At 39.7% G+C, this 14,496-nt stretch overlaps 1 protein-coding gene across 1 annotated transcript in view; it reads left to right on the plus strand.

Moving 5' to 3' along the window:
• syt7b (synaptotagmin VIIb) overlaps positions 1–13,694 on the plus strand; it is a 106,453-nt gene extending 92,759 nt beyond the window's left edge. Inside the window, exons 10-14 of the mRNA XM_088296957.1 lie at positions 6,283–6,550; positions 9,018–9,187; positions 9,464–9,578; positions 9,736–9,935; positions 11,294–13,694. Coding sequence (XP_088153083.1) covers positions 6,283–6,550; positions 9,018–9,187; positions 9,464–9,578; positions 9,736–9,935; positions 11,294–11,398 — 858 coding nt within the window. The 3' untranslated portion in view covers positions 11,399–13,694. The remainder of the gene's footprint in view (positions 1–6,282; positions 6,551–9,017; positions 9,188–9,463; positions 9,579–9,735; positions 9,936–11,293) is intronic.
• Positions 13,695–14,496: the final 802 nt, after the last annotated feature.

The raw sequence follows: 14,496 nt of genomic DNA on the forward strand, positions 1-14,496 counted from the left end.
CAAGTGTGGGTTTTTTTTAGGCGGCAAAATCATTACTTTGGTTCTGACGCCAATTTGTCTAATAGACCAACATCGATGTGGAGGACTTTGTCTAAAATCTCACGAATGTTTCTAGAGAGGAAAATAATGTGCTGCTATGCACATCTTATAGTTAAATGTAAAATGTTGTTGTTTTTTGTGTTAATAATTATTCTTTCACCAAGCAAAAAATGTATTTTTTAAATTTATCCGACTACCCCATTATGCAATCAGTAGGATATATGAATACCAAAATATTTGATAGTTGCAGCCCTACATGTGATGGATATAGCTTCACTCCAGAGACCCAATTATTGTATACTACCTATTCAAGTAAAATGTCATTTTCAGCACAGGTGGGCATTTACACAAGGTCCGTCATTCCGTCACTGATGGACTGCCGTCTTCGAGATGCGACACTTGTGTACACCATTTGTTGCAGGAAAAGTTAATATTATGTTTCTAATTATTTTTTAATGTACATTTAACAACTTTGAAAACAGTTTTGAAAATAATATAGCTGGCCGCCATCTTCATTAAACACACCACTAGATAACCGTGTCATATTTGTCAGTTTTGGAATAGATCGAACAATGATATACACACCAAATGCGTTAATCCTGAAAAATTGAAGCCATATCGTTTCCAGCCAATAGTATGAAATAAATCCGCAGAGTGCGATTCCACTTTTGATGTGTAAGATGCCCCAACGTATGATCTTTTGTTGCCACAAAATACTCATTAGAGAACGAGAGTATCAGAGTGTAGCAGACATGGCGCTAGTTTGCTCGCGTGTTACACAGGCATGGACAATGCTAGAAAAAAAAAAATCCTCTTACCTTGCCCACAACAGAGTGCTGCTTTGGTCCGGTGTCTCAGCAGCTTAATATACGAGCGCAGACTCAACTCGCATTATTGGCATAACGACCCACAAGCCTGCATTGCCGGGGATCGCGAAGGGTTGCGGCTCAGAGGAATCCCAGATCCTCCCTCACACAGGTCACCCCACTTCTGGCTCGTTAAAAATAATCGCCATGGCCTTGGTTTTTAATGTTACTTGTGTGTCCCATCTCTAACTGAAAAGTACACCTTTCTCTCTCATGCGAGTGCCTGCCTGTCCTTGTCTCAATGAAACTTGCATAAGTACACTTGTTGTAAAAAATGTGGAACATGCTCGTGAGCATCTTGTTTGCTGCTTCTGGTTGACCACTTGGAATTTGTTATTCTGCAATGTGGTATTGTTTTTCTTCGGGTCCTTCTCGCTGTCCAACGTGTGTCCAATAGTGAATTGTTGGACTCAACATGGACATACCCATGTGTTGAAAATGTTGCCGTAAAAGTGGAACATATCAAAATAGAGGTGTATTTTTCAGCTTTTAAGTGTTTTTCAAAGCTAAACGAATTATTTCCAATCAAGCCACACATGTAAACTTATTGAAGCCTTCATTTCAGTAAATATATGTGCTTTTTACAGAAACATAACAATATTCAAGACCTATAAATTAAACCCCCACATAATTCCCCACTTGTGAACTCTTATTCTCTCTCTCTCTCTCTATCTCTCTCTCTCTCTCTCTCTCTCTCTCTCTCTTAGTGTGATAACTCCCAGGTAGTGCAGTATTCATCATATGAATGACATGCAAGAATGTTATAATGGCAAACAAGTGTAATATTCATCTATCACATCTCACCTTATTGTGTTCCATTTTATTCATTAATATTTAACATTTTTATAATTGCTTCTACTGCATTTTGACATTTTCACTACTTTCATTAGCACGTTATTCTTAATAGTTTTCCCTTACGTTATTATTTGTAGTAGTATTATCTTAACTGACACCCTTTTAATGACAAATTTAGTCACTCACAAAGAGCTTATGGAAGCATAGTGAGGCTCATGATGCTGTAATATAGTTATTTGAGGTGATTGTCTTTCGATAGATACAATTACCAACTTAATTCTCAAAAAGGCACATTTACCTTAATTTTCAATTAATTTTGATATTGTCTCCGGTGTGTGCACATCACACTTGAGTATGAGCAAATCTCCTACATCTCGTCTCTTTCAAAAAATATATCTGTTTGGTTGGTTACGCTTGTCAAAGTTTTTGCCAAACAATCTTGGGACTTCTTAGCAGCGTAAGAATTGATACAAGAAGAGTGGAAGATTTCCCTGACAAGATGATGCAATTGGAATGAAAAGTCCTCTGAAATGGCTCAAGAGGGGAAATTCTCACACTTCACTTTGTTTTTAGATCAACATGCATCAACTATAAATAGTCAAATGTTTTGCGCAGCCTAATCAAAATTTCATAACGTCGACGTTATACTTACAACCTTTTATATACTGCCCCCAAGTGGCCAAATTAAAAGCAGTTTAAATAATTGAGGGCTGGACAGTAGTTTCATAAATCGCATATGTGCTTTGGTTCCTTCGCGGTTACATTGGATTTCTTTAAGGGTCTAGATTGATTAATTAATTAATACAATAAGTATCATGTGTCCCATTTACATTATCTTTGTGTTTGCTTGTCAGACGTCTTGAAATAATAAGTCTATAATTTTGTCCATTGCCCATCTAGTGGGGGGGCATCAAATGTAATGACTCTAATCACACTCAAAAAACACATGATGTTTTTTAACCAGTTTTTTTTCCCTTTTATTTTGACTCACCAGTGGAGCACCACAAGTAGTTCTGGCTAAGCCGCCACTAAGAGTAAACAGGCCACAAATGAGACACTGAGAAGATGAGAGGACATTTGCCTTATTCAGCCAATCTCACTAATTAGTTGTGAAAGAACACACATGGTTGTGGGTGCTATGGGGATGTAGTGACTATTGTTACATGGTGGGTCTGAGGAATTCAAAGTGGTGCGGCTTAATTACGCAGCACCACCTTTGTCGTATACACGATACACCGTTTCATCACTGTGGTGAAAATATTCCTCTTGTGCGAAGTCTTGTCTTGAATAATTCACAAAATCTATTTGTAAATATTTACTCCAATAAAATCGGAGCCACTCATCCTCACCCATCAACCGATCCTCTGCTATTCCATTAAAAATGTGCTATTTTTGCAATAGGGCCAAAACAATTTAAAATATGACTTTGGTGCCATCTCGTCTGGGTGCCAAAAAACTATGTTGAAGTATATTAAAGAATTTCATTTAGACACTGGTCATGCTTTGCCACCATCTTGTAGCATTTCTAAACCCATTTCGGGGGCAACACTTACTTGTGGATTTTCGTTCTTGGAACCAGGGTCCATATTCGCAGGGCAACACCATCTTTCTCGACTTGAAGCCTTTTCACACTGCACTTAGAAATATAAGTGCAGCACACCCTCGATGAAGCCAATCATTAAGTGATATGAAAGTGCAAGGATGGCATCCCTCAGCACAGCGCAACACGCATTGCAGCTTTAGCCACAGTATTTCTAATAAGCGGAATGTTATTGCTCGTTGATGTTGTCAACGCAGTTTTTGGGGATGTGCCCGCTACCACATACTTGTCACACACAGTAATTCTTCAGGTTAGTGCTGCCGCCCCTGGGATTAATTGTGTCCTTGCTGTCTTGTAGAGGCATGAGTGTGCTTTACAGTTAGCAGTAACTGTGTTAGATGTGGCGCTGTAAATGCAGCCGCCCCTAGCTCCGCCCTAGTCGTCACGGTAACACATTCCGTACTCAACATTGGCCCTGCAGTACAGCATGTATGTAGGTTTGTTCATCTAATCATCGAAATGTAAAGTGTCTATCCTGCAAAGGGCTTTAAAACTGGTATTGATTATTTTGTTGTGGACATAGGAAAAGAGACCCAGTATTAATAAAGATTACTCAATTGTTAAATATTTTTTTAAAATCTGCAGAATTTTTATTAGACTTCTTTCGGCATTTGTAAAACTGGTGACTGTTGAACACCATGGACTCTTATGTCATTTGAGGAATTTGTGGTCGGAACCTGAATTGCACCTATTTGATGCTCTTTTTGGAGAGTCTAGTAAAATCACACATTTTAATTCACACAAGAAGCGTTTACAACTCAAGACAAAGTCTTCCCTGCACGCTAGTGGTATCCAACCTGTGGGTGCACAACTCAAGAACAGTAGCCGGCTTTGGTGAAGAGAGAGCTGCCTTGCTCGTGACCATTACAACAATCAAGTCTACTGGAGATAAAAGCATGGAAAATGCTCACCTTGTTTGCTTGAAACATGAAGCATGTCGGTTTTTCAGCTGCTAAGAGGCTCTTTTAGCGAATGACTTTATGATTGCTGAAATATAGGTCTGAGTCTATCAGCACCACAAGATTATGGACTTGGTGTTTGGTTTCTTAAAACTGTGATAATAGAGATTATGGTTGCATACAGCGCTCAGTCCCACGACAATTTTTCTTGCTCTTTGCATGGATTTAAGCTTTGATTAATTTTTCTTTTAGACTGTTGCTTTGGTTGGAGGTTTTGTTAGTTTTCACGCTGTTACAAAAATTTTAAATATTACATGATTAGTAATTAGTAACAAAAATGAAATAACAGGTAAACTTTATATAGTTAACAATATTCTGTGATTTGGTTGACTTTCATAGGGATAAAAAAGTAAGTACTGATGCTGAGGAAAAGAGCAGAGCCATTGTGAGTCTGCGCATTTGGGGGTAATTTTAGCGTGTCAAGCTGAATAATGAAATGCGATCACATTCGACAAAGGAGAGAGGTCGAGCAGCACCGTCTGAAATGTGAGTGCGAAGTATGGAATTGGATATTAAAATATATGTGGGACTGTTTCTTGAGTGATGCTCTCAGCTCTTTTCCCAACAGATTGCACATTTTAACTGGATTTCTGCACCTCCCTCCAGGCTGCACCTCTGTCAATCAGAGGGTCAGTCTACCAACTGATAATCGGCCTGTCATCCCACAGCAGTCATGCTCACTTGCCCTTCAGCGCAGTGGATACTGGCCATGTGACAACACACTAAGCTAGTTTGCATTGTGGATCAATAGAGACATTTTAAAGAGCTGGGCCTGTACCCTATGCTGATCAGACATTCGATTCCTATCATGTAACATTACTACCCCCTGTCGCCTTGAATTTGAGTTATGACATGCCATTTATGTGCCTAAGTACAGTAATATTAGCTTTAAATAGTACCAGTTCAAATGTGGAAAAGTGTGTAACTACACCGTACTTATCAGGGTGTAAGATTAGGTCAGACAAAGCAAACTGTACATATAGCGGCATAACCAGTTGACAGAAATAATATACCGGGAAATCTCTACCTAATATGGACTGGAGGTCCCAGAAACCAAATGGCAGACACCACCAAGATCTTGTGGGACTTCCGCCTCCAGACTGACAAACTGGTGATAACCAAACAGCCCGACATAGTGGTGGTGGATCAAACATCAGAAGATACGGTAGCTGTAGCTGTAAAAGGAGCACAAAAAATGAAATGAAAATTTGGATGGCAAAGGCAACTTTGATGTCAGAAGTGATCAAGGCACTGGGGGCATAAACACACAAGCTGGGCGGATGGCTCCAGCAGAAGCGCCCAATACTAGAAACATCTCAAATCCTGTGCAGAACCCTCAACCTCATGGAACCTCTGCCTCTCTCTCTCTCTCTCTCGCTCTCTCTCGCTCTCTCTCTCTCTCTCTCTCTCTCTCTCTCTCTCTCTCTCTATATATATATATATATATATATATATATATATATGTATGTATGTATGTATAAAACACACACACACCTAGACACATTGTCCCACTCCACCTCCTCATGTGCGAGCCTGCGTGTCGTGTTTTCATGTGTGCCTGTTTGCTGAAGTTAATTTATACTATGCTACCCTAACAGGAGTTTAGTCTGGGGTTGTTTTTTTCCTCTTCGCCCTCCCTTATATTTTTTTCCTTTCATCTGCAAAGTCGGTGGACTGTAAAAGGCGACCCCGCAGACTCCCAATCTGTATACTCCCGTTGGCCATAGTATTTTCTCTCTCTCTTGATCTTGTTCCATTTTTTTTGCACCCTGTTGTACAATGAAAATGAAGCCTTTCTTATTCTATTCTATTCTATTTTAGTTCCTCACAAAAAGGGGAGTTTATTAAGATGCCGTTTCAAAGTTTACATTTAAGCTTTAATTTATTACTTTCTGGTATTGCCTCTTTTACTCTGACTCAGATTCTTTTTTCTTTTGAAACATGTGTAATTTATCAAATCAGTCAAACATCATGTATTTTCTTTCATGTAAACAGACTAGAAAATTGGCATTGTCTCTCCCAGTTGTCTCCAGGCTCGGAAGAAGATGAACACGAGGGTCCTGTGTGTGAAAAGTTGGGTCGCATTCAGTTCAGCGTGGGATACAGCTTCCAGGACTCCACCCTCACTGTAAAAATCCTCAAGGGCCAGGAATTGCCTGCCAAGGACTTTTCCGGCACTTCTGACCCCTTTGTCAAACTCTACCTGCTGCCTGACAAGAAGCACAAATTGGAGACCAAAGTCAAGAGGAAGAATCTGAACCCACACTGGAATGAGACCTTTCTGTTTGAAGGTTTGAATGTCACACATTTTTCCAATTATTAATGGTTATTGTGTATATTCTATATTATTGTATGTAATACCGCCAGAGATTTTTTAATGATTTTTCATAGCTCAAAATGGTGCTACGTGGTTATCACGTCTGCTCCACAATTCTGAGATTCCGGTTTCAAATACCGGCTCTGTGGGGAGTTTGCATGTTCTCCCCTTGCTTTTTTGGGTTTTCTGCAGGTACTCCAGCGCCCGTATTTACACATTCAAATAAAAATTTGCATCTTAGGTTATTTTAAGATGGTCAATTTTATATACTCTCTCACCCCGCCTCTCTCTCAAAGTCTGCTGGGATAGGCTACAGCGCTCACCTGACCCTAAATGAATGTTATAGAAAATGTATGATTTAAAAAACACATTATATTATAGTCCGGGTTACGATAGTTTTGAATTTTTCAATTTTATTTAGTTTTTATTTAATTTTGACTTTTGATTTTTTTAAATTCATCCATCCATCCATTATCTGCATGCCCTAGTCGGTCGGACCCAGCTGTCTCCATGCAGTAGGCAGCAAACACGCCAAACTGGTGCTCAGCAATCAAACGGGACACACAGACAGACAACCATTTAGTTTGTTGTAATTCGTTTTTACAGCCGGTTTGTTAGTTTCTATTAGATTAGATTTTCTTGAAAATGTTTCGTTTTTCTTTATTATTATTATAATATAGGAGTATATGTGGACTGCGAGATAAAAAAATTTAAAAAAAAAAGGCCAGTAAGTACAATTCTCAAATGACTTTGGGACCTTTATTCTGAACAGTCGAAAAGTAAAACAAAATAAACATTTGAAATAAACCCTGAAAGGTTATTTACGAAATTGAAATAAAGGACAAAAATGCAAGGGTGTTTGTGTTATAATTATAATTACATAAGTAAAATGCAGTTCCAGTTAATTATCCATTCATCCATTATCTGACATTCTCATTTTTATTTTATTTAAATTTTAGGGTGTATTCACACTTGCTCTGTTTGGTCCATTTTAAACAGACCACACTGGTCTGAATCTTTTTTGCAGGTGTGAAAGCACACAACCAAATCCCTACTCAAATAATCAGACCGAGAGCCACTTTTTGAGGAGGCCTCAGTGCGCTTCCAAATGGACTCTTTGTGGGTCACTTCAGGTGTGAATGCAAACCACTGTCGATCCGGACAAAATACAGCATACATGAGTCTTCTTGGTCTTAACAAGCTGAGGCCTCACAGTGCAAAGGTCGTGGGTTAGATTCCGGCTACGGCCTACCTGTGTGGAGTTTGCATGTTCTCCCCGTGCCCACGTGTGTTTTCCTCTGGGTACTTTAGTTTCCTCCTACATTCCAAAGACATACATGGCAGGTTGATTGGACACTCTAAATTGCCCCAAGGTGTGAGTGTGAGCGCGGATGGTTGTTCGTCTCTGTGTGCCCTGCGATTGGCTGGCAACCAGTTCAGGGTGTACCCCGGCTGCTGCCCGAAGACAGCTAGGATAGGCTCCAGCACCCCCCGTGACCCTTGTGAGGAGAAGCGGTCCAGAAGATGGATGGATGTTCATAATGTTCGAAATGGCTTAAATTTCTGTTATGAAATTCATGGTCTGTCTCTCAATCATTGACATTTAGTGATTTCAGATTGAAGCCTTTTCTTTCTGAGTCGTACCTGCTAGTTCAAAGGGGTGTTCAATTGAACATTTCCTGGTCAGGAGGTCTGAAATGTCTGACTAAGTTCCCACCTTTCTCAAATGCAGCATAAGTTCATAAATGATCCACCGTCTTATGTTTAGCCACGCTGCTGCCAGCCTGTTGTGGGTCAGGGCACAAAGAGCAAATCGTCTCCTTCGGGTTACTGCACACATTCGCCAGCGCTGTTCCAAATTTAGAAACTGAGCATCGCAAAACCTACGTTTAACGAGCTGCTCTTGCCGCTTCCAATTATTTGGCAGCTCTAATCACAGCACAAATATGCAGGAATGCAGCATGTAGGAATTCCATATTTTTTCATCCATTTCCAGATTTTTGCTCTGCGTGCCACCAGTGTCATTTTTTTCCAATGGGAGCAGATTATATAAATTTACAGCTCATAGTCCACTTATCGTCCAAACCAAACACACAGTCTAAAGGAGTTTTCTGGCATATGTACACCCTTAGTTTTAGTTATTTCTTTCATTTTCCATCCATCCATGACTTGATCCGCTTCACCTCGCGAGGGTTGCTGGCGTGCTGGAGCCTATCCCAGCCATGTTGGGCCAGTCGGCGGTGTACACCCTAGACTGGTTGCCAGCCGATCACAGTTTTTATTAACTAAAATAACCTTGATTATTGTAGACACTTATGTCGATTCAATCGGTGAGGACTTTTTACTCACATTTACTTTTTTTCTTTTTTTTTTTTTTTTACATCTTGCTCATCATTTGGACATTGGAGTATGGATTTGATTTGTGTACATTTCTATTTCAGGGTTCCCATTTGAGAAAGTGGTCCAGAGAACACTATACCTGCAAGTTCTCGATTATGACCGCTTCAGCAGGAACGACCCGATCGGAGAGGTGTCCATCCCCCTCAACAAATTGGATCTGGCCAACATGCAGACTTTCTGGAAGGAATTGAAACCATGTAGTGATGGCAGTGTGAGTAAATCGGCGAAAAGAGGTGGCAGAAGGGATAGAGTGGGAGGAGGGGAGATGGGACAGAATGTAATGGATGATGTCATTGCTGGCTGCTGTGACAGTCCCGGGGGAGATGTGGTAGTGTGCCGGTGGGAGAGGATAGAAGCAAATACTCGGCATCTGACAGGTTGCTGGATTGAACACAGACTGCTGGAGGAAAATACAGTAAGAAGAAGGGAGAACATTTGGAAAGTGCATTAAAAATAAACAGGTCACCGTTGTGTATGATTTCTCCAGGGAAGCCGAGGGGATCTGTTGGTATCTCTGTGCTACAACCCCACCGCCAACACTATCACTGTGAGCATTGTCAAAGCCCGCAACCTCAAAGCCATGGACATTGGAGGCACTTCTGGTACACACGCTCCTTTAATTGGCTCCTTCATGCTTCCTCCGTGTGTGCACTTTGAATGCATTGAAATATTAACGACCACAGAGATGAATTAAATCCATTACGTCACACAGCATCCAATTGAGTCCCAGGTTAACTATTCATATTCTTTTTTTCCCAGACCCCTATGTGAAGGTGTGGTTGATGAACAAGGACAAGCGTGTGGAGAAGAAAAAGACGGTAGTAATGAAGCGTTGTCTAAACCCTGTTTTCAACGAGTCCTTTCCCTTCGACGTGCCTGCCCACGTGCTGAGGGAGACCACCATAATTATCACTGTCATGGACAAGGACAGGCTTAGTCGCAATGATGTCATTGGAAAGGTATTTCCTTCCCTCTTCTTCGCTCTTTCCTGCCTCTTCCTCTTCCTGTGTGTATTTTTGACTCCATGACAGGCCAGCTTCATTTAATCACCCAGCTAGTCTCTACTGACCCCTGCTGGTCCATATCAAGCAAACCCTCAGCTGATAAGAAAAAAATATGAAAATGTTCATTCCGAATGATGTAATACCTCAGTCATCTATGTGCAATACTGCTACGGCTCACTTTGTGAGTGCCGGCCAAAGCCTATAACGGGCTCTCGGCAGAATTTGTTTTGGGGGCCCCAGTCCCACTCTATGGTGAGACCTTTGCTTGGCTGCCGTCAATACTGGTATTCAACCTGCTTATAAGGTTTAGATTTAGTGTCACCTCTCAGTAAGCGCCACAAGGACCTGAGCAGCCGCTTAGTTCAATTATGTCTCTCTGGTATTTTTTTTTTTCTGTTTTATTTTTATAGATCGAGCCAATGAAGGGCAGATAGATTGATAGCATTGAAAACATTACATGGATCTATTTAATGCTGGCTTTTATACAACCCCTGGCAAAAAAAAAAATATGGAATCACCAGTCTCGAATGGATTCCTAATTGTACGTTTGCCGAAACACACGTCAAAGATGGTCCGAAAAAATGTAACATCCACCTTTATCATATTGGTAAACAAGTGCACTTTTATAAAACTTATCCAGAAATTTCATCTTCGTATTCGGATCCAAATAACAGCACTCGTTGGGATTGTTGACAGAAGTTGCGACCTAGAGAACAGGCATTTCGTGACGTTTGTGAGATTTCGTCCCATTTCGTTTTGGTTATGAAAATGAGGAGACATTTTCGCCAATTTTTCATTTTGTAAACGCCATTTAGTCCTGATTTTATTCGTCAACAATATGGCTTAGTTGCGTCTCGTCTCCATATCATGTTTAAACCTAATCTTTGTTGGCGACAGCAACACTCATTAGTTCGCAATGTAAATGAACAGAAGTGTTTTAGAACGTCTTCCACCACGTCTACTGTGGTACTCGTGGGACATTCTCTGGGGAAATAAGACAATTGAAAGACACATTGCTGGTCGTCTCCTCAACGCATTTGTATTCCTTATCCTTTTGTCTGGATTGCATTTATTTTCTAACACCGTGCCCATAATAATAGACAATTTTGTGTCCTTAAAGTATTGTTGAGAAATAATCATCTCAAAGTTGTTTCACTCGCTGTCGGATTTGAATATAGATGAAGTGTTAAAAGCAGGACTCAGCGAAATACTCAGCGTGACTTTTCTATTGTCTGTCTTTACTATTTTGTCAAAAAGCCATGACTCTGATGGTGGCAGTGGACATAAGCCAACATTGTCTGTTCTCCTCGCAGATTTATCTCTCATGGAAGAGTGGCCCCGCGGAGGTGAAACATTGGAAAGACATGATGGGTCATCCTCGCACTGCCGTGGCCCAATGGCATGCACTCAAGGCCTGAGGGAGCGAGCAGGTTCCGTTCCCCCGTGCCCTCAACACACATCTCCAGTTGTGGGCTGCAGACAGTGTGTGTCACCTCTTTGTTCTCAGGCCTCTTTGAAATCCTGTACTCCTCAATTTCACCCCTTGTCAAACAGTGATGTCCACTTGACCCGCTGCCATTCCTCTGACCCTTAAATGTCTTTGATGTCCACCCACTTCCTCCTTACTGTCTTTTTATGAGATTTTTCTTTTTAGTTCACGATGCCACTGTGTCTTTCTTGTCAACCACTCCCAGTGTTAAACACGAGAGCAGTACCTCTTGGCACACAAGAATACAAACTGTTAACCAAAAATGGATTAAACGTGGATCCAAAGCTTCTGTATGGTGATAACCATTGAGGTCAAACACAGCCCTGTGCGCCAAGGGCACTGCCCCATCTGATGTTGGAGTGATTGAGCAGCCGTCTCACTTGCTCTACTCTCCTGTTGCTGTCACTGCCAGTCCATATCCTGATAATGCCGCGAGCATCAGGAAATTGATGAATGCAATGAGCTCCATTTAAAATGGAATGGACTTTTTCTTTTTGCTCTGGCAGCTGTGTAATCATTTACTTTGACTGGAACCCCTTGTTGTCTGTGTGTGCTGTGGGTGATGTGCTGTGACCCCAAATGAAGTTCTTAAAAAAAACATTTTAAAAAAAAGAGGAGGAGTTAAGGAAAAAAAAAAAACTCCGGGACTGGGCCACAACGGTGCAAGTGTCAAAAACACTGTCCTGGTTTATTGGACAGCAAAAAAGTAGAAGTGATTGATGTGTTATCTTTTGTTCACAAAAAAATAACAAAGAATTAAGTTGTTCCTCCAAACAGAGAAAATGAGCAAAAGCCACTTTCACAAGTTGTGATAGGTTTGTGTGCATCAGTGGATGTACGAGAGAGAATTTGATAAGGTCTTGATGATAAAAATGATTGATTTATGGTTGATAAAATTTGCATTTTTTTTTATTAATCCCAAAGAAAACACGTTTTTTTCAAAGTCAATACTTTCATTAGGCTGTGGTCTTGGGGTGGATTACCCACGGCAATTGACCGAAAACTGCATGACGAGTCAAAATAAATCCATAAAGGTTAACTTCTGCCTTCTACTCTGAAGCCAAATCTCTTTGCCAGCAGCAGTTGAAGTTTAGTCCGTCTGGATTTTGGTCCATTCTGGAGTTTTGTCTTCCAGTTATTTGTTTCTTTCGTTCAAGAACCAGAAAATACCTGCCCTAAAGTATTTTTTTTTTCATTGTACTTTGTGAATGAATAAAGAGAAGTCTAATATTTGTGCGTGTGTGTGTGGGGGGGGGTGCGTGTGTGATCATAGGAAGTCTATGTTTAACAACCGTTTATCAGCTTTGTGTGCAATATGACAAAAGTGTTGCTTTCATTTTTTAACATTTTTTTGTGTCTGCACTCGTAGATGGCAATGCTGGAACAAACATCTCTTAATAATAAGTAACAGGGTTAGTTTCATATGAGGATGGCAGCTAGAAGCTTAAGCTGACAATGAAAACATTGACAGATTTTAGGTTTAAACCAAAGCAGCTAACCACGCTACTGCTGGCATTGGCAAAATCACCCCCACCATGCCCACATGCTATCTGGCACAACATACTCCATGGTGGGAGCAGATCCCACCATGCTTTGCTGCTCACCATATGCACACACTCTGCAAGAGGCAGCGAGGCGAGGGGAGGGGGAAAGGTGACACAGGACATAGTCATCACCTCTCTACATCACAACAGGTCAGCGCAGCGCGTCACATCATCCCAAAATAACCTGCAACCTAGTTGTTTGTTTGTGCTGATGGCCATGAACATTATTTATTTATTTATGATAATGATGACAGAGACTTACATTCCAAAAACATATGAAAAGTCACCTTAATTAATGCAGCTACAAAATCTGGTTGATATTGTATTGGTATATTCCATAAAAAAAAGAAGAGGTACAAATTGCCTTTCTAATATAGACAATATCCTCCAATTTATGACAAGCAGTGTTTAAATCAAAGAGAGGTTATCCAGCAATATCTAATGTACCCACTGTATAAACTGCAATGAAATGTCGGGTGTGGGCAGTATTAATTGGGTAGCTCTATCTGTCTTTGGCCCATGTTTCAATGTTAAACATCTGTAAGGTGCACAATGTGAAATAATGATATTTTGTTTATTTTTTCTTTTTAATTGTACAGTGTATATAAAAGATAAATGTGTACATACAAAAAGAAAATCTCATACTGTTTTCAAATCCATCCTTTCCACTGCTGATGCTGATCAACTACAGAATATGCAACAAGGTACATTCTGTGAAGTAAATATTACAACTCATAATATCAAATTTCCCATGTTTCCTGAAAGTGAAATTTTCTAGTCGTTTTGCTGTATTGTGCTTTAAGTTTTACATGTAATGTTTTTGCAATGTAGGAAAAAGGCAGAATCAGGGACTCTGTCAGTAAATGTGTGCATTCCAATGGGCTTATTACAAGCCTACAAATTTGTAATATGCCAAAGAAACAAGTACAGTTAAGCCCCAAATTATATTATATTTTATTTTTGTATTTTTTACATTATATTACATTACATTACATTACATAATTTTATATTATATTATATTATATTATATTATATTATATTATATTATATTATATTATATTATATTTATTATATTATATTATATTATATTATATTATATTATATTATATTATATTATATTATATTATATTATATTATATTATATTATATTATATTATATTATATTATATTATATTGTATTAAATTAATTATATTATGGAGCATGTGAGTGTGTGTAGGATCCAAAAGAATGTGCCAAAAATAACCCGATTTGAGTAAAAAATGGACCGGTCCACCACTTTAGTCAGTTTGACCCAACTTTCTCTTATTTTTGCACAAAACAACCCCCCAATATTGGACAATTTTTTACAACTCCGAGAGTTGTGTCAAATTGAGCCAAGTGGTTGAGTCCCGTTTTGACCCAAATTGGGTTATTTTTTGCCCCAACTGTTTAGAGAGCAAAGCATATATCTCCTCTTGAGTGTTCCTGTGTTTAGTCCCACTT

This window comes from Idiotropiscis lumnitzeri, chromosome 5, assembly GCF_059441095.1.
Source record: "Idiotropiscis lumnitzeri isolate Australia: NSW breed Sydney's pygmy pipehorse chromosome 5, RoL_Ilum_1.0, whole genome shotgun sequence".
NCBI classification, from domain to species: Eukaryota; Metazoa; Chordata; class Actinopteri; order Syngnathiformes; family Syngnathidae; genus Idiotropiscis; species Idiotropiscis lumnitzeri.